At 54.9% G+C, this 27,518-nt stretch overlaps 1 protein-coding gene across 2 annotated transcripts in view; it reads right to left on the reverse strand.

Moving 5' to 3' along the window:
- Window positions 1–27,518, reverse strand: part of TTC7A (tetratricopeptide repeat domain 7A) — a 101,508-nt gene that overhangs the window by 52,060 nt on the left and 21,930 nt on the right. Inside the window, exons 1-7 of one of the 2 annotated variants that reach the window (XM_032411034.1) lie at window positions 20,666–20,731; window positions 19,723–19,801; window positions 18,779–18,936; window positions 18,128–18,191; window positions 8,862–8,999; window positions 7,182–7,265; window positions 2,820–2,924 (exon numbers count right to left, since the gene is read on the reverse strand). In XM_032411034.1, coding sequence (XP_032266925.1) covers window positions 2,820–2,924; window positions 7,182–7,265; window positions 8,862–8,999; window positions 18,128–18,191; window positions 18,779–18,936; window positions 19,723–19,785 — 612 coding nt within the window. In that variant the 5' untranslated portion in view covers window positions 19,786–19,801; window positions 20,666–20,731. Of the gene's footprint in view, window positions 1–2,819; window positions 2,925–7,181; window positions 7,266–8,861; window positions 9,000–18,127; window positions 18,192–18,778; window positions 18,937–19,722; window positions 19,802–20,665; window positions 20,732–27,518 lie in introns of those variants that run through there. The other variant, XM_032411032.1, reaches the window with a different exon arrangement.

The raw sequence follows: 27,518 nt of genomic DNA on the forward strand, positions 1-27,518 counted from the left end.
CCAAGCACCAGCACCCCTCTGACCATTGAGGTCAGACTCATTCTTCCTGCTTGTGGCCCCAGAACAGAGTGCTGAGCCAACCTTCTCCTGGCCTCCTTGGAGAACAGGCTGCCCTTAGCTACCCACGGTCTGCTCTCTGCCCAGCGCCAACTCGGGAACCTGAGAACCACTGAACCAGAGGCAGACTTCCTGCACCTGTCCCTCCCAGCCAGCTGGGGCGGGAGTCATTCTAGAAGATATGAGTGGACATCTAACCACATGCAGGGTTCTTTGCTCGGGAGAGAGGCTCAGGGTGCAGACATGGTAAGTAAAGAAGCTCCCCGACTAGTTGGGAAGAGAAGTACCATTTAAGGCAGAATTGTTGCCGAGTGGTTATGCTCATTGGCCAGCAGGATCTATCCAATAAGCACCGGACGGGAACTCTGGGCTGGGGTTTCAACAAGGAAGACAGTTTCTGCCCTCAAGAGACACTGGGGATTATGATGTAATCTAGGTGTCCAAGGCAGGTATAAACGGGGCTTTAGGGAGGTCCAGGGGTTCCAGGTTAGGGACGGCTGCCAGGAGCCATGCCCTGTCCCTCCAGTGGGACCTGGCTTGAGCCTGGACCCAATTTAAACCCTGGCTCAAACCAGCCCCCAAAGCCATGCATGCTTCTCAGCTGAGGTTAAATAGCTCGCCCTCCTCCCTGATTCTGTGACAAGTCTGCATGTTTAAGCTTCCTTTTGGGCTTTTCTATTTATGTTGTCATTGATGACTTTGCTCCTAACTCATCTGATTTCAATTTGGACTGATTGGATCCTAATTTTATTACCATGTAATCTGAATGCATGTAATGACTGTAATTATGCCGCTGAGGGAAACAGCTCCTCCACAGCGGGAAGGCCTAAATTTAGGCTTCCTGGCAAGGGCGGCTGCTGGCGGGGTGGACACCCATAGCCACCTCAGAGCTGGTGGCCTTGGGGAGGACAGGGGCCCTCCCCTGCCGCAACTCGGTGAGGCGGGTATCTGGGGCTTCGTGAGGCCCCTCTGAGGAGCCCTGGGAACATGAAGGAGTGTGAGCGAGGGGTCGGCGAGCCCACCCTCTCTGTGTCCCCTGGATCCCACCCCACTCCTCTGCTGCACTGCACAGTCTGGGTGTCTGCTGGCACCCGCATACCACCCACGTCCCCACAGCTCCCCACCTGTAAGATGCAGGATGCCAACAGGCCCCCTGTAGAGATGTGGGGAGCAAGGGTTTCCCCACTAATCACGGGGTGGGGAAAGCAAGCCGTGATGGAAGAACCTACCACTGGCCTGAACCCTCCACGGTCTGTGCATCTCCCGACCCGTCCAGCCTTCTACATACTTTATGTCATTTATGTCACATCTGAGGAACAGACTGTTACTGTCTCCGTTTTACAAATAAGGAAACCAAAGCACAGCAAGCTTGTGTACCAAGACCACCCGGGGATGGGCAGGGAAACTCTAACCCACCTCACGGTGCAGCCGCTTCCTAATGCCTGGAGCCTGTAAGAGGTGGTTCTGCCAGATTCCCCCCTCCCCCCAAAATAAAGCCACACTCTAGAGCCTGGGGCCCGACACCATGCTTCCCCTTCCCCCCCATTCACAGTGGGGCCACGGTGGCCAGGGTGCACCTTAGCTACAGGAACCTGAGAACCAGGAGACAGAGGGGAGGGTGCTCTTTCTGCCCTGCTCCTCACTCTGCAGCAAAGAGAGGACAAGGCCCACTGGCGCGGCAAAGCGGGGACCCAGAGAGGGTTGAGGCCTCGTGTCCAGTCCCTGGGAGACTTGGCAGGAAGGCTTAGAACATGGAGTCTCCCTTCCCAAGGCTGGATGCCCAAGGAGGGAGTAGTGGCGGCAGGAGGTGGACAGGCTGCTGATTCGGAAGCACCTGCTTATGCCCCTGGGGCCAGGAACAAGCTGGGCACCCAACCATGGTGAGGGTGGGCTTGGGGGGGTGGGAGAACAGGCAGGGGAGACCTGTGTGTGGGAGCAGCGCCCTGTGGGGAGACGCTGGGCCTGGAGGGCAGCTGAAGGCACTGGAGGTATTCTGCCCGAAGAGAGGAAAGGTGGGTGGGGCAGATGGCCAAGAGGCAGGAGAGGATGCATTTGACCTCAGGAGGCTGATGTGGGCTCAAGGATGCGGGGACCCTTGGAAAGAAAGCTCCCAGTTGGAGGAGACACCTTTGCAGAGGCTCCGCCCCAGGACGCCACAGGCTCAGAGCAACCACCAAGGGAGCCTGGGGAGGGGAGGGCCCCAGGCCCAGTGCCTTTCACGGCTCCATGCTGCTGGCCTCCTCGAGGACCTCGGAGCCCCGCTGCAGGAAAGCCCGGCCTGTGGGGAGGGTGTGTACCTGACCGTTCAGCCGCCTCAGCAGGGCCCTCAGCAGGCAGCTGAGCACAGGGCAGGGACCTGGGGGCTGGAGCCGAAAGGAACGAGGGGGCCCACAGGGCCTGTGCACACAGCACTGCCCCCTGTAGTAGTGTGGAGCCTCCAGCCAAGTGATGGCTGGCCCAGGGGCTCTGAGTCCTGCCCACGACTGCACTGCTGGGCAGCTGGGGGCCCCCCTCTACTTTTGACTCTACATTTCAAGACTGAACCATAAACCTGATACCAGCCTGAGCTGGGGGACCTACTGTTGCAGATCCGTCTGCTGGTTTTCTCAAGATTTCTCCTTCCAGGCCTGTCTGCCTCACAGCTCCTCATGCACCGCCCCCCCCATACACACAGCAAGATGTGCATGCCCCGATCTCATGCCCACTGCCACCCTTCTGCAGGAGTCGCTGGGACCTGGGCCCTGCCCCCACAGTTCACTCACCCAGTGCAGGGACCCGATGCAGACCTTGGCAGCCATCAGGGGCACGGTGGGGTCCGAGGGCCGAAGCTTCATGCACTCCCGCAGCAGTGACACGGCATAGGCCGACTGCAGAAGAAAGGGCAGGTGACACCATCACTGGCAGCCCTGGGTCTCGAGAGACTAGGTGCCTTGTGCCTACAGTGGGGGGCGTTCCCAAATAGCCAGTCCTTGCTCTTTCCTCCCAAGAGGCAGGAAGAGGGCCCAGCGGGAGGAGCCCAGGTCATGTTGGCAGACAAATCCCTCCCAGGCCTCAGATTCCGCATCTGGAGAATGGAGGCTGTGAGCCTTGCCCAGGTGATGCGCCAACAGCTCAGGTAACAACAGGTGGAAGCACTTCTAAAGGAATTCAAATGTGAACCACAGACATGATAGAGGCAAAAATGGGCTCTTTTCAAACTTGTGAGTTCAACAGCCTTTGTTTCTAGGTGACAAGATGAGGCCGAAGCTCCACAGGACTTGGAGGCAGGGCTGTGGTGGGGAGTTGAGGGGGCGGGGGGCATAACGGCTGGCAGAGGAGCAGGAGAGAAGCTAAGCTGGCAGAGGCAGAGAGAACCTCCAGACAGGAATCTGGGGCCCCTCAAGGCTCCAGCGACTCAGTCACAGAGACGGGGCCAGAATGGACCTCCTGAGGATGGCCATGTGTGGAGGGAGGGCCAGGACGGGAGACCATCCACAGGCAGGCAGCAATACTACCAGTCACAATAATGAGAAAAAGAACACCAGCTAACACTTATTTAGATCTTACTATGCACCACGCATTGTTATAAACCAGAGCTCAGCAAAACACAGCCCACAGGCCAAATGTGGCCCTCTGCCTGCTCCTGTGAATAAAGTTTTATTGGAACCCAGCCACGCCCGTTCATGTATGTATTGCCTACAGCTGTTTTTCTGACAGAGTGGGGAGTTCCCACAGAGACTCTTGGCCTGCAAAGTCAAAAATGTCTACTATCTGACCCTGTACAGAAAGTCTGCTGTCCCCTGTTCTAAGTGCTTTATAGATTTAATTTTCACAACTCCCCTGTGAGGTAGGTGAGCCATGTCCTTATTTACAGATGAGGAAACTGAAAGGCAGAGAAGTTAAGTAGCTTGTTCAAAGCCACAGAGCCCATACATGGCTGAGCTGGGGTTTGAACAGTCTGGCCCTACGCTCATAACCACAGCTCTACCTGGCCTCGGTGACTTGGTGCTTCCAGAACAATCTCCTGCTGCACCAGTAGTGACTACCTGGGCAGAAACAGCAGCCTCAGTCTCCCTGCTACACACACACACACACACACACACACACACACACACACGAGACACACACTCAGGGCTTCTGACTGCATCCAACACTTTTCCAAGAACTCAACAGTGACACCCCCTGCCCCCCAAGTGTGCACACTCCATACTTGTGTGACCCCAAGCTAGGGTCAATTGTAGGCAGGGGCATGTGTGTGACCACAGTTCCCATGTACTAAGCCCTACTGTGAGCCAGGCTTCCTCACCATTAATTAGCTTTCACCCTCCCCAGCAACTCCAGACGTACCACTGAGGCAATGGGGGCTCTGGAAGGCTTACCTGTTCAAACTCAGTGTGAGAGATTGGAAGAGAGAGAGCCGGAACCCTAGTGATCTGCGTCCACCCTGGACCCCCAGCCTTTCTCTAGCTACCCCTCCTTCCCCACCAGCTAAGGAAAAGCTCTTCTCAGCCCAGGCATGACAGACTGAGGCTCTGGGCTCAGGCATATTAGGCCAGTTCCAGGGGTATCAGCCAAGGGCTAGCTCTGTGCCCAGTGCTGGGCTGGGGTTGTGGGGTCACATGGCTCTTGCCTATCAGGTGCCTGCAGAAAGGCCAGGGGGAGAAGACAAAAGCTACCGTTCCCCACTGCTCTCTCAGAAAGCGAGGGTGTGAGACCCAGCACAGGCGGGTGTCAGCAGATGACTATTCCAGCAGGCTGGGAGACCGGGCTGGGCTGTGGGAAAGGGGACCTCGTGAGGGGCCCAAAGGAGTTGCCAGGCGATCCTGTGAATACCACTCCCAGCCCGCCAGCCATGGCCCACCCTCCACACACCACAGCAAACCTCGGGCTCCCCTTGGCCTCCTTCCCTGGTTGCTGACCTCTGCAGGGTTGAAGGTTCTCTAACTGTGAAATGAAGGTTCTACAACCCTGACCGTCCATGTTCACCCCACACAGACCACAAAGCATTGCTATTTCAGGAGCCATCGGAGGACTCCACAGTAAGGGCAGGCAGCTTGGTTGGTTTTTTGTTTTTTTTGGGTTTTTTTTTTTTTGTCATGCTGGTTACCTAGCAACGCAGCCAATGTGACTGCTAAGGAGACCAAGAGAAGGAGCGACCTAAATCATGTCATGGACCTCATCTTTTCTTCCTGCAGGCTGAGCTGTCAAATGTACATACATCTGCCTGGCCACACCTTCGGCACAAGTGCAGGCCTTGATTCCTGCCTTGAGCTTTGGCAAAGGCCAGCTCTGGCCACTCTGCTGGGGGTGGGGGGGGCTTCCTGGGCCAACCAGGCAGACTGAGCTGGTGTGCAGGGTTCCTGAGGGGGTGGACAGTGTGCTTCCAGAACAATCTCCTGCTGCACCAAATGCAGGCATGGATATAACCCATTGTCTCCAGCCTGTGCAGCCTCACGTGTGAGGAACTCACCGATCACCCCAACGCCCTACCTGTAAGCCCAGCCTCGTGCCCACCTTGCTGGTCTGTGAAGGAGCCAGGCTGGGACACCAACTCCCTGGATCCTGGGATGTGCTGGACTGCGCGTGGACCTCTCTGAGCCTGGCTCTTCTCAGTAGGGAGGTTGAAGATCCCATACCTCCCAGGCTAACACCTTCTCCCTCGACTGGGGAGTTTCCTGGCGCACCGCCAGAGATTAAAGCTAGCTTCTGAGTATCCTACATTCTTCTGAGGAGGGCTCCCCGGCTTTCCTTGGGATCTCAAAGGGGTCTATGACTCACAGAAAGGTTAGGACCACTACCCTGGCCCTGGGCCTCTCCTCCGGGACCATGCTCACTATTTCAAGATCAGAGGTTCTTTGTTTCCCAGAGGCAGGAAGAAGCTGTCACATACCACTGTGAGCTGTCTGTCCAGGCTCCATGTGAGCTCCAGCCCCACCTCCTCCCCTCCCTCAGATCTCACTCTATCTATCTGCGGCCTGAACTCTCCCCGAGCCTTGGCAAGACCCTGCTGAGCAGAGCCAGAGTAGACCATGTCTGTGCATTTAGGATGCTCTGGTGGGTGGTCAGCGTGATGGGGGTGGGGAAGAGCTTTGGGAAGACAAAGGCCCAGTGGGGGTTGGGGGGTGGGAGGCTCCCCCCTTGATTCTCACTATACTCCCCTGGCTCCTTCCCCCCTATCAGGCTGCAGCACCGGCTCATCTTCCTCTTCCCTGCCTAACCTTTGTGGGGGAGGTGCAGGCAAGCCGAGGAGGGCCCTCCTCTGAGCGGAGCTGCAGGGCTAGAAATGGCAGGTGGCACAGATGGGCGGGGGGGGGGGGGGGGGGGGGGGGGGCAGGAATTCCCTCAGCCCCACAAAAGGGCTCTGGGTGTTTACAGCTCTTGGAACGATTTGCAAGCTCCTGCCACCTTCTTTCCTGCATTCATAGCATCCTTGGCTCTAACACCCTCAGCACCCAGCTCCGGAAAGGTTTTCCTTTCATGTTACTGCTGAAAATAGAGGCTTATGTAAGTGTAATTCTCATCAGAGAAGAAACCAGGGGGTGCTGGAACAGGGCTTGGGGGGTAAGCAAAGGTGGCCCTGGTGACCGGGGATAAGGTCAGTCCTCTCACGTTGGGCAGACAGAGCCTCTGTCCCAGCCACAACCGCTGGCGCAGTTCTCCCCCCAGACTCTCTTGTGGGTGCTGCCACTCTGCTCCACCCTTCAACCCTCCCCTCCTAGGCAGGTCCTTCCATGGGAAGGTCCTTTCCTGACACCACACCTGATGGGCAGGAAGAGAGCTCCAGCCCAAATGAACGCGCCCCGCGCTCAGAACCCGTGTCCCAAGCCTGTGGCATGCAGTTGTACTCTTCAAGTCTCATGTGGAAATGCTCTGTTGCCCCATGTGTGCACGTGTACTAGGAGAAAAGCACCCACAGACCCACAGTTGCACACTTGTAACTCCCAGGTGGACACCAGATTCACACAGGGGTCTGTGTGTGACCCTCCGCTGGCCCTCACTCTCCCAGAGATAAAAATCCGATGCTAGAGAACATTTCTGACTCACCGCCGTGCCCTCTGCCTAGCCCTGGAAGGGACCGGAGGAGAGCAGAGGCCCCAAAGGCAGGGGTGCAACCTCCCCCACCCAACACACGCCCTGGGTCTTACCTTCCCACAAGCCACCATGGAGAGGGCCACTTGGTACCAAAGGTGAAATTCTTCAAACGCAAACTTCATGGCTCGCTCCAGGCACTGAGGAGAGGGAGTCAGTCAGCACGTTCCCCCCCCCAGGGGTGCTCCCACCCTCAGCGAATCCAATACCCCCCAGGGCAATCACTGCCCAAATCACTTCTTATACGAGGCTGCAGGAGGCCCATACTTGGTTCCTGTCAGAAAACTCCAGGCATAACCTGCCCCTGCCACAGGGCAGGTTATGCTGTGTGACCTTCTGCAAGTCTCCTACCCTCTCTGGCCCTTGGTTCCTACCTCCCTAACATGTGACTGCCTCACAGGGCAATGGGGAAAAGAGAATGAAATTGGTTCTGAATTTTTAACATGTAAACATCCCATAAAAATAATAACTGGTATTTATTATTGTTGTGCATGGTACCACTCTCAGGTTTTTACACGTATTAACTTATTCACTCCCCCCAATAACCCTGGGAGGTGGGTTCTTCCATTATCCCCATTTCACAGATGAGGAGGCTGAGGTCTGAATGACTTGCCAGAGTCACAGGGCCAGTAAGTGGCAGAGCGGGCCGACTACAAAGCTGCCCAAGTGGAAAGGCTTTTCTCGGTTCTGCTGTTCTCTACGACGACTAAGAAAACTGACTGCCCCACTGGCCTGTCCGATCCTGGGCAGCCCCAAATCAGGGGCGGCCTGGTGAGGTCCGGCAGATGCTACCAAGTGCTTCCACACGGTGGAGGCAGAAGCCAGCATGTGAGGCCAGGATTCGCCATGGTCAGGAGGGGCAGGGGACAGACATGAGGTTCTGGGACCAGACAGCATGGGCTTTAAGAGCTCAAGGGCCTGGGTTCACGCGCTGGCTCAGGTGCACCCCCTCCACCATCTAGGGCAGGAAACAACCTCTCTGGGCCTTGCCTTCCTCACTGGTAAACTTGAGAGAGCACCACTTCAAGAAGGTATCACCTAAAAGCACCTTGCATGGTGCCGGGTGCAAGCAGGGGCTCAGCAGATGTCACCAGCTCTCCTCTCAGGGGCCCTCCTAACCACACAGAAAGAGAAACTACTGCCAAGAGGCCCACTCCTGTACAAGGAGATGGGGCCCCAGAGCCACCTTTGATCCCAGCCCAGATGTGAAAACTCAGAAATGCGTGCATGCCATTCGCCTTGCGGGGAATGGAGAGAGGGGCAGCTTGGTGCCCTGGTCCCCCCGCCTTCACCCCAAAGAGGCACCACCCCGGGAGCGCTGCCCCACCAGGGTTTGCTCAATAGAATGGGGTTGCTCTGTCCAGCTTGGGTGGGAGGGGGTCCAGGGCCCTGACTCACACAAAGTTCAGAGCTCTACCAGCAGAGACAGTCACATCCAGTATCATCCACATGGGAAACTGGGGGATGGATAATTTCCCCCTTGTGCTTCTCTATACAATGCCTTGTGTTCTTTCAAAAGAAGAACACATGAAAACACTAGTAAAACAACCAAAACCAAAACCCAAACTACCCATCCCGCCAGGGAAGGGCAGCTCTCCCAGCCCTGGAGATGGAACGGTCAAGCCTTGTCTCCCAAGGACTGAGCTGCACCCCTTGGCAGAGGCAGGGAAGGGACAGTGGAGGAGGTCAAATGGTGGTTCCACCTGACTTCTCGGGGGGGGGGGGGGTCGCCGTACCTCGGAGAGCATGACATACTGGCCCCTCCTGCCCAGCGTGATGCTCAGGAGGTCATAGATGGCTGCAGCATTCCGCAGGCTCACCGCCCGGTCCTCCTCCTGCTCCGGTGCCCGGCTCAGCACCACATCCCGAGTAGCCTGCGGGGCGACGTGGTTGGGGAAGGAGCGAGGACGGAAAATAAGCAGCTGCCTGCCTCCAAGGCCCGGTGACCATCGTCCTTACGCTGCTAACCCAGGCCATGCTCCCAGAATCTGCCAGGGCCTTTCCGCCGTCCCCACGAAGGCCCCCACGAAAGGGAGGAAACCTCTACCTGTAGCCTAGGTTGGGGTGGGGGACAGTTCTGAGGGCTCCTGGTAGTCAATGTTTTAGTCTGCAAATCTCAAACCTAGAGAAAAGTTGCCAGGCTGATGGCACTGACCACACGTGCTTTGTTGCTCTCTAGTATATGATTATAAGGATAGAGTCATGAAAGTAAGATGACCCTTGACCCCTAAGTACAACCACAAGAGGAATGCCAGTATTTCGGGAAACGTACAACTGATACCTCTACTACGAGCTCACAGTCAGATCTCCCCCCTGCCCACCGATGGCCCTACTAGAAGTCTGTTCGTCCCAGAACCCAACCCAGGACCAGGCCCACAATTCTGGGGCCGCGTCTCTTCAGTCTCCTCTCGTCCAGAAGGGCCCTGCAGCCCTCATTTTTCAGACACTGGCATTTTTTGAAGATAGAGGCGAGAGGTTCTGTGGAACAGCTCCTTGTGAGCTTGTAACTGTCCCCTCACAGAGCTTCAGGTAATATCTGGAAGTGTCTAGATGACGTGGGTGGTTCTGCTGCTGGACTCACAGGAAGGCAGCTTGGGCTGTGGCCCCTTGATAGCCCTCTGATAAGGACCTCCTGGCCCAATATGTCCTTCCCATCACGCCTGTGTTCAAACCAGACCTGATCCTTGACTCCTTCTGACCACAGAACTCTCCTCTCAGAGTTCCCTAAGAAACCTCTCCCATAACACATGGCCTCTGTGCTCAGTGTCCAGAGCTCAGGAGTTCAGTGCTCAGAGCTGCCAGGTAGCTGCTGGTCAGGGGGAGTGGGGGGATTGGGGGGGTAATGGGAAAATGTGCTTTAGGAGTAGGAGATTCTGTACAATCCGAAGCGGGGAGCTCTGTATCACCAAGCCTGAAATCTCCCCACTGGGGATTCGGGGCCCTCTTATTCTGTGGCCTATGGTCCCACTCCCTCTTGTCAACCCATACTCTGGAGACAACACTCAGGCCGGGGAGTAATTCAACACGAATCACAGGGTCCCAGAGCTGAGCAGCCACAGGGCAGGGACCAGGCTAGGAATGCTCTATGAACACACACACACACCCGCTCACCCACCCCTGAAGGCTGTATCTGAGCTGAAGCGAAGCTGGGTTCCAGCCAGATGCTCCTGCTGGCTACTCCTGGTATCCCTCTCTCTCTGTAGTAGGGGTTGAACCCCCTTTTGTGTGTTGGGACTCACCCTCTTCTACTCCCCCACACAGGACCTCAGAACCAAGGATGCTGAGATAAAAAGGAGCTGCTGGCCCTTAAAGCCGATTTCTGTCAGATCCAAATCATCCTTCCTGTCCACAGACGGTCTTCAAAACCTCCTTCCAGGCAGGATTACGAACCCCTCCTCCAGGTCAGGGGCAACGCCCCCATGGGGGAGGGGCCATAGAGGCAGAAGAAGCCCAATGGCCTTCAGACTGCAGGCTCTGAATGTGTCCTGTTGTGCAGGCCTGAAGTGTGTTCCAGAGGCTTCTGGAAGCCAAGATACCTCTGAGACCCAAGGAAGTGACTCACCCATGGGGGCACTTCCGGAAGGCAGGCCCGCGGTCAGGGGCCCTGATGGGTGCCCCTCCTGCCACGGCAGGCGAGGGCTGCCACCACCCCCATGTCATGGACCAGCCCCAGGAGAAGGCGGGGGATGTTAGGGGATCTCCAGAAAGGATGAGCGCTGGTGCCAGCCTGATAAACAAGAGCTGGTCAGGAACTCTGAAGGGTTAAGGGGAGAGAAGTAGAGAGGGAAAGTGCCAGAGAAATCCCACTCCTTCCCAGTGAAATCCACCCACACAGGCACCATCAGGAAGAGAGAAGAAATTCTGAGAGGCTTGGCAGGAGCTTTTTGACAAAGCGGAGTAGGAACACAAAACTGGCCACGTACCTCCCCACTCCTCCACTTCCAGCCCTCCCCTCCAGAACTCCCCAGCTCTGACCCGCGAGAGTGGGGCCCCGAGAGGCTGCCTGGCCAGGCAGCCAGGACAAGGGTGGAGGCAATGAGAGGATACAAGGTACGGTCCCTGTCCTCAGGGAGGGGACACTGGAGCCCAGAAGCAGCCGCAGTACTTGTGCTCAGTGCAAGGGACCTAGAAACCTGGTGGGAGAGAGGGGTCCTGATGGAAAGGGGACAGCACGGGCAGCCTGCAGCGGGGTGGTGGTGGGGCTTTTCTGTGGGGTACGGGGAGAAGCCTGGCTGGGCACATGCAGGATCTGGGAAGCTATCCGTGCAGACCGGTCTTGTTCTGGGGATGGTGAGCAGTGAGCTGGGACCACGGGCCTCAGCTCTGGTTGGCCTGTCCTTGAAGAGTAACCCCTGCAGACCCCAACTCCCAGCCCCCTCCAGACTGCTCCAGCACGAAGTCAAACCTCCTTCTCTGTGGCTGCCACGAGGCCTGGCCCACCTGGCCAGCGTCTCCCCCAACTAGCTCTCAGTCCTCCCCCTGCTCCACAGAACTCCCCGCAGCTCCCTCTCAGCACCAGGGACTGTCTATGCCCTCGGTCAACCTGGATGCCTCCTGGCTCCTCACAGCTCAACTCAGGTACCCGTCAACCTGACCGACCCTGCCAGGCAAGGCCGCCCCCTCTTGTCCTCTCCTAGCGTGGGGCACACACCCCAGCCCCTGTATACCCAAGAGTTCCCTGGTTCTTGGGGCAGGGACATGTCTCGCCATCTCCAGCACCTTCCTTGGTCCATGTTGGTAGAATGAGTGATGTTGAGCAAGATTTCTGGGCTTGGTGTGGAAATGTTCTCCTCTTGCCCTCGACCTTGACCTTTAAGACAACAGTGTCTCTGACTGTGTGCTTAGGGGTGGATTTCCAGCACTGGGCTGGGATTAAGTCAGAAAACCAGGAACAGAACTGAGCATGTCCTCAGCCTGGGGGCTGGGCCTCCCCAGGAGGCAGACAGCAGGGAAGAGGTCTCCTGGGAGGGGGGGGGTCCTCAGGAACTGGCCTGTGTCAAGAGGGAAGCAAGGTTCCACAAAGGAAAACCAAAAGCAGAAGTTTGCCCTGGTTGCTATGGCTCTTGGGGAGGGCTGCGGTAAAAGGCTGTGGTGGTGTTCGCTGGGTGGGGGAAAAAGGGGCAGAAGGAAGGAAGCTGTGGGGGCTAGTGACGCGGCAGGAATTCATGTGCAGCACGGAGGGCGGGGGCCTCAGACACTCTGGGGGCTTCGAGTCGCTGCCCACGCGCCCCAGGTGTCCTGTTCCCTCCTCCCCTGGGCTCACCACCCTCAGGCCAGCGATGCTCCCAAATTCACCAGCAGCCTGCCTTGAACCAGTCCCAGCCACTCTTTTCCTCCACCACTCAAATGGCCTTGCTAGGAAATCCTTCAGATCAAATGCAGAGAGAGAGATGAATGTACTTATGACCTATAAAGCAGTATGGAGACACTGAATATTCTTCTCACCACAACCATCCTTACTCCTCTGGGAGTAATGAAGAATCTTCTCCCCTCATTCCTCCCGGCACCATCTCCAGGCCCCCACCTCTGGGGATGCCTTGCCCTTGTTTGGACCACACATTTTGTCCTGGGCAGGGCTCCTGAGCTGTACGGCTCCTAACCCAGGTCCTCTGGCTGTCCCCCCCCCAGTGCAGCCTCCTCCAAACTGAGGACACTCACCCCAGGCCCTCTGCAAGCCAAAAGAGAAAAAGCCAAAAAAAAAAAAAAAAAAAAAAGCACGCACCTCCCTACCCCCCTCCTCCAACAGCTCATCACTGCCAGTGTGACCCATATCTGGTCTTGGGAGAAGGAAAGGACCCATGAAGCAAGCCTAGGACCTTACGGGAGGGCTGGCGGGGAACTGCCATGTCCCCAGGCTGGCCGGCCCATGTGAAAGCCAAGGCAGGCAACGCTCCGTCCAACAGCCATCCCTTATGTGTGCCGCACATTAGCTTTTCAAGGTCACATCCGTCACATCTCATCTGGACTCACAATAACCCCACGGGGGTGCAGGAGGGAACCAGGATGCCCTATTTGCAGATGGGAAACGGAGTCCCAGAAAGTGAACTAATTGTGCAAGGTCCCTGGGAGGTAAGGCTGCACCTTCAAAGGCCAGTCCAGGATGGCTTCTGCTGCCTCATGGGCCTCTCCTGGTCCCGACTGTCTGCTGACTGCAAGGCCTCAGACCGCATTGACTTTCGTTTCCACCCAGCCCCGTTTCTCCTTTCTAATCCTCCACACAAGCAGGGTGAGAGAAGGAAAGGGAGAACTTGTGGACTACTTTGTGAGTGGCAGCTCACAATGACCTCATGTACTATTGTCCTATCTCACAGATGAGAAGACTGAGGCCCAGGGAAGCTCCCCCAGGCATACAGATAGGTGGGACCCAGATTAGAACCTGGACATTCTGACTTCACCCCCAGAGGCATCTGAAGAAGTGTCCAGTAGCCTTGTCCATGCCATCAGAGGCCCCAGGATGGCTCTGCTTATAGGGGAACCAAAGCAAAACACCAGGCTGGGCCTTCCCAATCGGGGAAAAAGCCCCTTGGGCAATGTGTCCAGGGCCCTGCTCTGCCCTGTTCTCAGACACAGCTGCTCTACCTTGGCCAAGCACCCAGTCTCAGGGCCTGCTGCTGGCACCCCCCCAAATCAGCCCAGAAAGGAGTCCGCCAGCAGCGTCTGTGACTGGCACCTGCCCCTCTCCGGAGGGCGCCGTCATGTTCCGCTCCTGCTGTCCTGCCCCACCAGCAGACGGAATTACCACGGCTTTCAGGCTGCCAGTCCACAGAGCCAAGAAATACCATGCTCAGTGACGTGGCCCATCCACCCAGAGCCCCGGCCAGGCCCACGCCGGCCCCCGCTCTCCTGCCGCGTCAGGCTTCGGCGGCAGGAATCACACTCTCTGGCTCTTCCTGCCAGCAAGGGCGAGAGGATCTCCCGCCTCTACTGAGCCGCCTGTTCTGAGCTTTCAGCAGTAGCAGACCCTCTACCGTGGCAGCCTGCAGCAGAGCAAACGAGGTGCCAAAAGCCAGAACAATCTGTGCTCATCTGCCGAGTCCCAAATGGAACCGAGCCCAAGAAGCACTTTTTTTTTTTTTTTTAACTGAATGGTATCCTCAAACCAATTTTTCTCCCAACCTGATCTGAGCCTGATTATTCTCTAAAATGACTGAATCGGAAGCAAGCATTTATCAGGACAAACAAACCCGTGTTGAACATCTCTAACGTACCAGGCACCTGTGTGGTTTGTTTTCTGGCTTTTGCTGTGCAAGAAAGGCCTTATTAGCCTCATTTTACAGACGAGAAAACTAAGGATCAGGGAGGGAAGAACCTTGCCCAGGCCCCGCAGACCGGGAATGGCAAATTCAAGGCTCAAACTGCTGGTGTGACACTGGACGGGCACAGTTCACCTGCAGGCTCCAGTCCCCAGAGGCTACCCGTCCACCCCACTCTCACTCAACACTGGGCCTTTGGGGCCTTTCAGTTCCTGAGCACCTGATACCAGCAGCAACTTCTCCACCAGCTGAATGAAACAGGGACCCACGGATTCAGTCTGCCTCCGCATATATTTTTATGCCTAGATGAGTATTTTAGAAAGGATCAAGACTTCTGTACTTCCTGGTTCTCCAACTGTTTGAGAAAATCAGACTGTTTGAGAAAATCAGACTAGTCTAGAATATACACTTGGGGTTCAGGAGACTGGGGTGATTCCTTCTGATGTGAGGACCAGGATTTCCTCCAGGTTCCTGGATACATCTCCAGTAGGTGGGAGTACATCTGGGACGGGGGTAATGATTGACCGAGATGGGATGGACGGACAGATGGATGAAAGGATGGATGAGCAAATGGGTGGGTGGATGGATGGCTTTTAAAATGTCCTTTTGGCTCCAAAGACTCAAAACTAGGTCCAAAACACAAATCTTCTTCAACCAGTTATCACTCGCACACGTTGCATTTCCGTGACGGCATTTGTAAGATTTCTATTTACCTCTTGAAACACGAGGATGTGGGGGGTTCTCTATTCATTCTGATCATGCTCGGTTAGCCTTTTACAAAAACCATATCCAAGGTAACGGCCCCACACTCAGGACGGCTTGCAGGCTACTCCTCTGAGTTCCAAACCACAAAATAGGGGCCGACATGCTCAAGAAACCTGCACAGGTGCCCCGGCGATCCTGGGGGTGGGAAGTTTTGATGATTATGTCTCCTGGGCTGACTGTGCTGGAGGAGCTTTTACTGCAGCATCATGGATTCTGCAGGTATTAGGCAAAGCTAAGGAGCAGCCAAGGCAGCCAGCTGCTGTTCCAGAGGCTTCTCCCTATCAACTGCGGCCACACCCAGGCAGCACCAAAAGGAGATGAGGAAAACCCTGCAAGTACCTGGGGGCCAGGCTGAGCCCCAGGGTTCAGCGAAGGGATCAGAGCCTGGGAGGCGGGCACGGTGGTGACTTCACCTGACCGAGAATGGGACCCGCAGGGAAGGAGGGTATGAAACGAGAGCAAGAGAGAAGCTGGAGGCTATCTGGTCACTCTGAGAAACAGCTCCAAGCCACTGAGGCCAGATCCAGATCCCAGGAGGAAAGCTCTGTAGAGGAGACTCCAAAGCTCTCCCCCCAATTCCTGAAGTTTCTAAACATGTGACAGGCTGGGTGTGAGCAAGAGGAAACAAACCAGCAGGCCCTGGAGGAGTGCCTCCTCCCGGCCCAGTGCACAACTTCCTCTGCTTTGCATGCTCAGGGAATCCCCAAGACGCCGCCTGGCAAGCCGGCCCGCACCCCGAGTCTCTGGGACAGGCCATCAAGTCACACAGCCTCCTGCAAAAGGGCAGGAGCTGCTAGGAGGGAAATCACATATTTAGGAAAACTCACCTTGGCTCCAAATGTGGGCCCCCTTTTAGTAAAAGGCCATTCTCCACTCTGAGGTAGGGGGCAGCTTGAGGGTTTGGGGTGGGGGCAGGGGGGATAACCTAATGGAAAGGCATCTGAACTCTGGTCCTGGGCACCCAGATGGGGCAGAGGCCACGGAAAATGGCTGGGAGAGACAGAGTCCAGCCTCAGCCCCCCTGCCATCTCACGCCAACAGGCATGTCCCTGTTGATAAAGCCCTCCCTGAACCTTGTTTCATTTGAGTCTCAAAATCACTCCCTTGGCCCTTTTATAGATGAGGAAACTGAGAACCAGAGCAGCTTGGAAGTGGCAGAATCGGGACTGCGGTCCAGGGCTTGGGCTCCATGGCCCATGCTTTGGAAGCTATATAGGGAGGCAGACATGATTTGAATCATGGCTGTGAGGATTATTAGTATATGACGTTGACCAAGACAGATACCTGTCCTGAACCTTACTTTTCTCATCTGTAAGATGGGAACATATTAGACTGAAGTGTATGAAATTGTTATTTGTCATATGGCTCAACATAAAATGCCTCCCTCTATGAGATCATCAGCTTGGAATCTGGCAGAGAAAGGACCTAAGGAATGTTTCGGCTTTCACCTTTTTACCTCCCACCTGTAATCCTCAGCACAGGGAGAGGAATTTCCCCAGACAGGTGACTTAAGTGCAGTTGCAACTGAGGGTGTGGGTGGGGAGATGGCTCAGGTGTGGGGGGAGGGGGGCAGGGAGGGATACTGGTCTATGTCTGAGGTTCCATCATTAGAAACCGGGGCCCAGTCTGTGGTCAGAGTGGGGGCCTATTTTCTGTGAAAAGTGCACTGTTCTCCCGTGAAAATCAAATCTGGCACTCGGTATTTCTATCCTCACCTTAGGCTAACCAGTTAGATGCCCCTCCTTGGAGCAACCACTTTCCCCTCACCTGCATGACCCTGTAAACCTTTTAGTACCACAGCCTAGCTGAGGAAGGCTATGATCTCTCGCCGCCCCAGTCCAGTGCCCCACATCCTGCCTACGTGCTGACGGACCTACTGATGTGGAGGAAACCCACTGACCAAAGCACTCATGGCCCCAGCTATTCAAGGGTACATTCGTTTCCATCTGTTCAGGGACCCAGCTCATGGGGGCTTGTTTCTTAAACTCCTACTTCCACACACTGCTCTCAGATGTGCCAGTTTAGCAAAGTGAGTTCTCAACCTGGGGGGTCCCCAGCTCCCAAGCTCCGAGAGGCCCCTCAGTTAGAGGGCTCAGACCCAGCCTTGGACTCCTCTGCAGCACGCCCCCACCCCTGGCTTCTGTGGCTCCTGCACACCCCTCCCCGCCTCCCCCAGACCAGTCCACGCCATCCTTCTTACCACTCCCTGGACCACACCCCTCTCCTTCACTGAGCCTCCAGGGCCCATGCGTGCATGTGTGTGCGTATGTACATACATTGGTGCGTGCCTGGCTCATCTCCCCGCCTGCCACGGGGGGAAACGGGTCTTGTGAAAACAGCCAAAGAGCACTTCATGCAGGCTTTGTCCGGCATGCTTTACCCCTCCTCTGCTTTACTTTTCCATAGCACTCAGACACTAGGACCCTGGATAATGTAGTGGCTAATTAATTAATTGTCCACCTCCCTCACTAGAATGTAAGCTCCATGAGGGCAGAGACTTTTCTCCATTTGTTTGCTGCCGTGTTTCCGGCTTCTAGCACAGGCCTGGCACAAAGATGATAATAATGAACCGTTGCGTGAATGAGTGAATTCACTGAGGCTCGGAGGTTTTAGATTTGCCGGTGGCCCTCAGCTAACAGTGGTAGAACTGGAAGCACCTGCCCCTTCCACCCCCTCACATCGGTCCCAGAACCAGCAGAGGGCTGCCCAATACACACTGCTGACTCACTGATAAGCATCTTTTATAATCCCAGAAGAGGTGCTGGGGACTCCTAACTCACTCCCTACTCAGGCCCCCGAAGACAGCCTTGTGCACCAGACCCAAACCTAGAAAGTGAGCCTCACCCCCGTGCGGGGGGCAGATGCAAGAACCTTGCTTCAGGGACGTCCGTGGGAGGCTGAGCTGGGCCAGGACCTGGCGGCCTGTGCCTGAGCCCCCACAGCCCTACCCCACCGGGGCAGAGAGGGAAAGGCCTGGAGCTTACCATGGACTCACTGATGAGCAGCAGCAGGAGGGCTTCCTCTATATTATCCTTCGGGCAGTAGAGGCTGAAAGACACAGATGGCAGCACTGGGTCCAGCACAAGCCTCCCCAAGCAGAGCGGCTGGCCCGCCACCCCGGCCCTCCAGCCCCGGAGTCAGCAGCGGCCCTGGTAAGGTGACGCCCTCCTGCATAATTCACAGACACCGGATACTACCTGCAGCTCTTTCTCAAGCCCCAGAGTTCTGGATCTGAAAGGCTGGGGTGAGCGGCGGGGCCAGAAATACTGCAGATGCTCTGGGGGAAGAGATGTCCCTTCCAGGGCCCAGGGCTGCATGACACAGCCGGGACAAGGAGCAGGGGAGAGCCGCTCAGATCCCGTCATCAATTATTTAACAAATAAGAGAGGAGGTATATGCAGACTAGCAGGAAGGCAGGTAACCTCCAAATAATTCGACTTTTGGATGCCTTCTAGAATGCTCCTCCCAGCCCCTATCCCGAGACAGTCTTCCCTGGTCTATTCGGCTGCTGCGGATAACTGAAAAGCCTGCCTGACAGTGAGCTGGGTGGCAGCTGGAGGAAAGTGCAGGGCAGAGGGAGGGGACATCGGAGCCCCAAGTGTGGCATGAGACCGGCATGGTCCAGCAGAGCTTACTTGTCTCCTTCGTAGAGGTGAGGTTTCCGCAGGGCCTGTGTGATGAAGGAGTTCTCCTCCTTGCTCATGAACTCAGGCAGTGGGTGGGACAGGGGGCTCCAGTAGCACTCCTCACTCAAGGAGTGTAGTAGGACCCCTGCCAGATGCTTGGCCGCCATCTGGCAGAAAGGGAGGAACTCAGACCCAGAAAGCCCCCCGCCCACCACCGGGCCAAATCTGCCAGCCCTGCAGTGCGCTGCCCCTTCGGAGGCCCACCACTCCACTCCACTCCCAAGGAGCCCCCTGTTCTCTCTGTTTCCAGCACTGAGGCCGCCCCACCCCTTCTGTTGGCCTTTGATGGCTTCTACTTAAACTTCTGTCCTCTGTCCTCTCCTAGACGGGAGGTACGTTTCCTCCTCCTCTGGCCCCATGGAGCCCAGCACAGCTCGGAGTATTCAGCAGGCCCTTGCGGGGCGTGAAGCCACTGGCCTGGGCAGCACTCTCGACCACATACCTTCCTGATACTTGATCAAAAATTCTAGAGTGAGAAGCAGCTGTGGCTCTGATTTGGGGTGAACTAAAGCCTAAGAAGGTAGGCCTGAACTGGGGCAGGAAAAGGAGTCCAGGTTATTTATTAAAATCATAAATAATCCCTAAGAGTTAGCCTACCACCTTGCTAGGAAGGGATGACATTGGGTTTTAACTCTGATCTAATGCTAGGGGCTCTGTGCAGTGCTGAGGTAGGGATGCTGCGGGTGCTTCCCGGGCTTGGTGGGAGAGAATGCTGAGATTGATTAACAATGTCTGCCATGAGAACAGACAGGGAGAGGAGAAGCGTGCATGCAACATACTGTCATCCCTGATTCAAAGGCTGCCTGCTAGCACTTCTGTCGTTTCCCACTGAAAGTGGCCCCTGTATAAGCCAACCACAGCCAGCACCCAGCCCTGAGGCATCGCTGTGTTACCACTTTGAAGTTCTGAGTTGCTTTGGTCTCCACGGTACGTAGGACCTCCCGAAGCTCTCTCATCCCTTTCACGATGTTCCTAGGGGGAAGACAGCAGAAGCAGAGTCATTCCCAGCTTAGTTCCCACAGACATCATCATCAAACCTGCAGACTCAAGCAGGAGCCTGCCCATTTGAGTTTTACTTGAAAACACTCAACTGGAATGAAAGGTCAGAGCTGTGACACCAGGATCCTAGAAGCCCAGGACACTGTCGACCGAAGAACAGGAAGGATCCCTCTCCTCCACAGCCCCCCAGGAACCCTGGCTTCCAGCTCACCACCAGAAGGGGACCAAGATTGAGTATTTCAAACAAGATGTCATTTGGCCCAAAAGCCTTGGCTGGTGTCAGACCTACTTGAATCCACCTCAAATTTTCCATCTTCCCCCAGCACATCTGGCCAATGCTGGGGTCCATCCTCACCTCTCAGTCCCTGTCACCATGGCCCTGGACCAGCCTGCATCACCTGGGGCCTGGATAACCACAAGGGCCAGTCACACCTCTTCCCCCAACCCCTGCCAGCCCTCTGGGCCTCGAAATAATTTGCAAGCTTTTTAAAGTGTGACCCAGAATAAAAAAAATACATTTTAGATTGTAACGCAGTATGCACACACTTTCCTTACATAAAACGGAAGCAAGTTTCTTGACACACTACTTAGCTCTACTGTGTGCAGGCCACTCTGGTATTTCCAATTTGACGTCTTGCTCTATTCTTCTTTTTTTTTAAATTCTGGCTGCAGCCCACTAAACAGGTCTTGCAACCCACTGATGGGTTGTGGCCTGCAGTTTGAAACACTGCTCCATGGACCCTGGAGGCGTCTGTACGCCTGACACACAAACGTCATCTTTCACCACCCCCACCCCCCCTCAAGGCTAGCCCCTCTATCAGCACCCCCAGGGCTCACAGAATCCAGTCTAGGTCTTCGCAATGGTATCGTGGCGCTGGCAGGTCTGCTCCTCACCTCTCACCCATCTCGTCTCCCGCCACTCAGGTCCTTTTTGAATAACCGACCATATGACCTATGTCAAGTCTTGTCACAGGCTCCTCCCACTGCCTTAAACAGCCCTTCCGCATTCATCCTCAGAAAGCCTTTCCAAGAACACTTCCTCCTTGCAGCCTTCCCAGACCCCTCCCCACACTCGCCCCTCCAGCCTGCGTCCCTCTTGCTCCCTGTTAATTCCTCTTCTGAAGCATGACCTTGCATGGTCATTTTCCGTTTACGGCCTGACCCTTCGTGTACCGTGCACTCGGAGGGCAGGGCTCCTGTCTGGCTCCCGAAGCTCAGCACTAGCACGGCTCCTGGCACACAGCAAATGTTTGAGCCCTGCCCTCCTCCTTTGCTCTGGGGGTTCCCTGGATCACAGCTCACAGGGGAAAGCAGAGGCCGCCAGGTTGGCAAATTTAGAAATGAAGACTACAGAGAGATGAAAAGCCAAAGGTGGCAGCCAGGAAAGTTCCAGGCGCCCCTCCTGCATCTTTCATGCACAGAACAGATTCCTGGGGGCTCTGGGGCCTGGAGCCATAAAAGGACAAATAGGCAGACCAAGTCCCTGCCTTCTGGGAACCTCTGGTTTCAGAGATGAAAGCAAAGATGTGCAAACCACCAACATTATACACACAGACCCTCGTTTGCAGGGCTGAGAGTGGAGACAAAGACCACAGGGATAGAGTCAGAGGCACAATGACCTTTCCCAGTCTGTCCAGAGCTTCAGAAGAACCAGGAGGGGCTAAGAGGCCAGGGAACCACAGGTGTCCTGATAAACAATTCAAGTTTGGGCGCGGCCACTGATGCCACGTAGCCTGAGGACGGGCTCGCCTCCGTGGGCTGTGCACGGTCTCCTCCTCTACCAAGCCAGGCCTTCAGTGTGGACAGCGTCTCCCAGACTTCTGTCATCTGCACCCCACGGTTACAAGTTTTGCTCCTAGCTGCACGCCATCAATGTTTTTATTTAGGTAACACTTTTCTTTACATCTTCTTCTTTACTTTAGGAGATGTATCTTAATCAAAAACACCTGGAATCATGGATTTGGTGTGCTAGTTCTTTTTTCCTTTTTGTTTTCTTTTGCCAGTAGATACTAAATATAGAAGTACTTACAAAAAGTTAAGTCTGTATATCACTCAAAACCACCTTGTGTATCACCAGAGGTACATTTTGAGAAACAATAGATTAGAACACAGGTTCTCAAAGTGTGGTCCCTGGACCAGCAGCATCAGCATCCTGGGAACCTATTAACAATACAAAGTGTGAGACCGTCCCCCCCGCCCCCCACTCCAGACCCGCTGAATCAGAAACTCTTGGCTGTGCCCAGCGAAATCTTTTTTTTTTTTTTTAATGTTGAGTAACTTTTTATTATAGTATTTCTAATGTCATATCATGTGTTCCATTGTCCTCCACGTAATGTTGATTTTTACCTCCTTACCCCAACCATCTTAAATTTTGAGGTAATCAGCCTACAACCTGGGTACGTTTAGACCATGCATTTTGTCTCCCTTTCTGTGGGTGGGATTTCTAACATCAGTTCGGTTTTCAAAGCCTTTACTATGTTGCTTTCACTAAATTCTGTGCGTGCCACTCAGGGCTTATTTTAGCAAGTGGATCATGTTTTGTATTATTATTCTGCTCCTACAACCTTTGCAGTGAACTGGGTTTGTATTGTGCATGTAACACGTGCATGCAGGGGTGAGCCTAGAACTTGTGCTGGATCACAGAATAGAGAATTCTCACCTCTATCTCTCGACTTTACAGGCCCCCCCCCCCCACACGTTTCTAGGATCCACTTTTCCTTTATCTCTTTCCAGAAAGATAGGAATTCTCCTTGAGATTTCTGCTGTCTGTGCCCACTGAATAGTTCCATAACTGAGGTCATCTTCAGGTCAAAGCTAGGAAGTCGCCATCCAGGAAGTCAGATGTGGGTCTTCACGGGCAGAACCCAGGGTATGCAAATCAAAAAGGGCCTGGTTCAGGTTCTTCTCCAGGACCATGGTGGCTTCCACGGTGTCCAGGGTTTTGCCCCATTCATCTTGGGATAGCTTCTGTAAGTCCTTCCTTGATGTGGCCTCTTCTCTCCCTTTAGTTGTGCAGTTTGCAATGTCCAGCAATCTGGGTTTTACCAAGTTTTCAGGGGGTTCCTATGGACCTTCAGTTTTGAAAACCACTGGTTTGGATGAGCCTCAGTGTCTTCCGGTTCTCCCATGCTAAGAAGCCAGGTTCCAGAAGGGACAACCTGACATGGAAACCCTAGTTTTGCAGCCAGATCCTAAATCTGTAATCTTGGGAAAGTGTAGCAGCCACTCTGAGTCCTCGCCTCCCTGTCCACAGGAGGAGGATTCCTCATGTGCTCCTAGTGCTGTCAGGAAGATGAACGTGTGTGAAGCCCAAACACACCTGGGCATGTGGGCGAGGCACACCAAATAGTTATTTTCCTTTCCCCTTTTACTTTGGGTCCTAAAGATCTTATTAAATTATGTTTTAATCTGCCATGTTATTTTGCTTGGAAGTCCAGGAGTGAATGGGTAGGAGGCAGAGGACAGAAGTACCTGAGGGGATCTCCCAGCTTTGTGTCCACCTGTCTCCTCCCACGAGCCCTGCCCCCACAGGGGACATACACACAGGATTTCCCTGGGAGACACACCACACCCAGGGACAGACTAGGAGTCCCCAGGAGCCCAAGTAGGAGGAGCCCGCAGCAGAGGCCCTTCAGTCCCACTGAGGCCTCTGCCTTAGAAAAGAACCCAGTGTTAGCTGGCCAGAGATCAGGCCAGCTGAGGGGAGAGCCCAGCACCAGCCGCCACCAGGAGAGAGCAACAAGACAGGAGGCATGGGCTTCCAGAAAAGAGAAGAAATGTTTGGCTCTGGGAAGTCTGCAGGAGAGCAATGCCCTGGCAGCTGGGCCAATGGCCACAGGCTGGGGCAAGGCTGGGCCCAGAGGCTGGACCCTGGGACTGCCCCAGAGCCTTGGGGCCCAGAGTCAGTCCGTGGCTCTTGGGACCTGTGGGTGACCTTCCATTCTGTGGGCTCCCTGCCACCTTCCTCCCTGGCAGCCCAGCTCAGGCTGCTACCAGGAGCCCAGAGCCAAGAGGGACTACGGTCTCTTTTTCCCACTCCAGCTCAAGGACTGTCCTCTCTCTGCCTTAGTCTCCACATCATCCACACTAGGAGAGGGCCCCCAGACCGAGGCACTGGCATCGCCGGGGGGGGGGGGTGCAGAGAAATGCAGACTCTCAGGGATCCTGCCCCCCGCCCCCCGGTACGCACACAATGAAGGATTCAGAACTACATTTTCACAAGATCCCATGTCCAAAAAGTTGTGTAATTTTACTATTTTCAAATCTGTAAGGGATTCTGGCATCTAAATCAGCTCCCAGGAATCCTTTCACAAGGCAAGTCATCATCCTCAGGCATCTTTTGGGTAAATCCCAATATTTACGGAATGCCCATAAAGAGAAAAACCAGCACAGAGGCTCTGGTGGCCAGGGCTGTACGGGGAGAGATTTGGGATCCCAGCAGGCCCTGACCTGTCCTGAGATGTTGGGAACAGCCCTCTGCCTCAGCTTATGCCTCCGGGAAATGGGAAATCAGATGGGGTTTCTCCCACCAGCCTGAGAGAAAGCTCCCCGTGCCAGGTAGAGCTGGGGCTCTGTCCAGCCCCGTGAGAGGGCAACTTGAAAGATCTCTTTGTTCTCGGTCTCTCGTGCTGACCTTTCAGAGCAGAGCTGCCATTTTCAACAAATATCCAAACAGGGCCTCAGACCAACCCTGGCCCAGAATCAGGCTGCGTGTGGAGAAGCCAGGAAGCCATTGATCCCAACTCAAGTCAAGCCTGGCTGGCCGGGAACAGAAAGACAGAGGTGTGAGGCAGGGATGGGTCATCAAGGGAGGCCTCCAGGTGGGAGGTGTGAGGAGGTGGCGAGCCCCTGGCAGCCCCCTTGTCAGCAGCAGGCAGCGGGCAGATTTTCCGAGGTGCTCTGTCTCACTCCATCCTCACAGCTTCTGATGAGGCTGGTAAGGCAGGCTTTGTTCTCCCAGCTACCAGCACAATGCTTGACTCATAGAAGGCACTCAAGAAATCATTGTGGAATAAATAAGCTCCCATTTTCCAACGGGAAAATGAAAGCCTGGTAGACACCCGCCTTTCCAGGCCATCGCTTCCTGAGGGGAGGGGCGGGCTTACCACAGGCACCAAGGCTTCAGACTTTTCTCCCTTTAAACTAAAAAGATTCCTGAGAAAGACAATGCTTGTCTTTTGACCCAGCAGGGTTATACTTTCCTTTCCTGGCTGTGTGAACTCCAGGACTCCTGACATTCAGCTAAGTGACTAGTCTTTCCAAAGTACCTACTGTCACCCAGTGTCTGGTTGGTCATCAACCCTGTTGACAAGAGACATTCAACAAACACTCGTGGAATGAACGGAGAAATAGAATTGAGGGAGTGAATATCTCCTTCGTGGACCTGCAGGTAAGGAGCACACAGTCTGTTAAATCAGCCACACTCCTGAATTTATTCAGAGCTTAGCAAAGTGTTTTGCGTATAGTAGGTCCGCAACAAATATTGTTTTGTTTAGTTTTTTGGTTTGATCTGAAACAGAGAATAAGAAACTGCGTGGAATTTATGGTTGAATGGAATCTAAACAGACAACTGTGGCATGGGACCCTGGCCAGAAGTTCCCATTTCAGGGTTGACAGTGATTGCGCAGGAGAGGTTTCTGGTCAAGGACCGAGAAGAACACAGCCAGTTGGCAGATCCCACCAGCTGGAGGGTTGAATCAGGAGGCAAGGTCAGGTGAAGTTCAAACTTACCAAGCTGTTCACTCCTGCCATAGACCCATAGCATCAGTTTCAAAAACTAGAGCTCTCCTCTTCACCCCAAGTCCCAGAAAAAGGTAGTGACACTTCCCTTGCAGGGCACTGAGGACATCTGAGCAAAGAGATCCTTCCTGTCTAGCGAGGTGCGGGACGGGTAGTGAGTGGGTGCTAACAATAAAAACAGGCTGTGCATTAAGAAAGCCTGGGAGAGTATATTCTCTCCAATGGGCCTCAGAGGCTTTCCTGTGCCCCAAAGAGTGACACAGGTCAGTAGGAGGCTCTCTGGGGCTTCCGTGTTGGTGGATTCTGGCCCCTGAATCCCCCTTAGAGCACTCTGTCTCCTGCCCTCCCCAGCCCTGCAGATAGTGGGTGGCTGTCAAGGATAAGACAAAATTGCTGCTGACTGAAGACACCCCTCACGGGGTCATACCACACAGGAGGCCGGGCCTTCTAAGGCGGCTTCCCCACAGCCGGCTGCTGCCCAGGCAGCTTTAGCTGCCTCTCAAGTCAGCACCTAGCTGGCAGCTGCGCTCCCCCCCACACACTCACACACACCCACAGCCCTCAGCGAGGGAGAGTGCTTTTATAAGGCTGAACAACCTGCCAAGCCCAGGAAACTCCTTTAGAAAGCACACACACTCCCTTCTCTATTGTTTGGTTTTGGTACAGTGAGCACATATTGCTTTAGTAATTAAAAAAAAACAATTTTGTTTTTTTAACACGCACGAAACATACAGCCCACCTGGTTCAGTACACATGGCTCAAGCTCACTCTCAGCCCAGAGCCAAGAAGAGGCTCTGCAGGTCTAGGTAGAAGGAAGGGGAAAAAAAAAAACCAAAGAGAATGGCCCCTTGCCCACTCTGGGGGAAGAAGCCTGCAGCTCACGTTCTTGTTTCTTGGGAGCTGCCCAGAGACTCAGGTCCTAGTGAGGTCAGGGCCCTGGACAGGGACAGTCAACTTTCCTGCTATTGCGTCGCCCCTGGCTTCCCTTGCACCTCACCCCTGGAGCTGCTTCATGCAAAGGAGAACCAAACCTCTTCCACAGCTAGGACTCTGGGCCCCGCTGCCATTGTCCGAAGCCACCAGAACACGTTCCAAAGGTGCCCTCTCCTGGCAGCTGGTGCCTGCGGAACTACCTGGGACAAAGCTCCGATCGGAGTCCACTGCTGCCCTCTTGTGGCAGCGAGGGGAATCGAACCGAGGGCCTCAGACCCCTGCCCTCTGGATGGGGCCTCTCTCAATTCATAACTTTCCTTTTAGGTCAAGGCCCCTAGCGGAAAAATGAATGGCCCTCAAACCTACTAAGTCTAAAATACTTAGGCCCAGCCTTAACCAAAGCCCAGAATAAAAGAAGAGCTGTTGGAGGTCAAGCAACCCCCGCACCCCCATTTTGCACACTGGAGAACACCACACCCTTTAAATTATGTCAAATCCTCACACGGAGGGACAAGGTTGGACTCTGGGAGCGGGTACTGCTTGTGGCCATCTGTCCTTGGGAGCGGGGCACCCCCAGTCCACCCAGGGCCCACATGGGGATGAGCGCCAGCTCTCAGATTCTGCCCAGAAGCAGGTCCCACCATCTCCCCCTGCTCCTCAGGCCCCGAGGGAAGTCTTCTAAGGCCCAGAAGCTCCCTGGTCCCCGAGAGCCCACCATATCCCAGCAGCACCCCCACCTCCCTGCCCCCCTTCCCTCCCTAGAACCTAGCAATGTCTGAGGGCTACATTCGGCTCCTTGACTGTCTGCTCCGTGCTGGAATGGAAGCTCCCGAAGGAGGGGAGCTCATCCTGTTCCCAGCTTCAACCCCATGAGTCAGGTGGGGTGTCTGGTGCACAGAGGGCTCTCAGAGGCTGCCTGTGAAATGAATGCTTGGGCTGTTCTCTGGGGTTTTTCCCTTAGCCCCTCCCCCTTACTGGGCCATGACGTCTCTTTACGTGGGGAAAGGTTTTATCACCT

The sequence above is a fragment of the Phoca vitulina genome, unplaced genomic scaffold (assembly GCF_004348235.1).
Source record: "Phoca vitulina isolate PV1807 unplaced genomic scaffold, GSC_HSeal_1.0 scaffold12, whole genome shotgun sequence".
In the NCBI taxonomy this organism is placed as follows: Eukaryota; Metazoa; Chordata; class Mammalia; order Carnivora; family Phocidae; genus Phoca; species Phoca vitulina.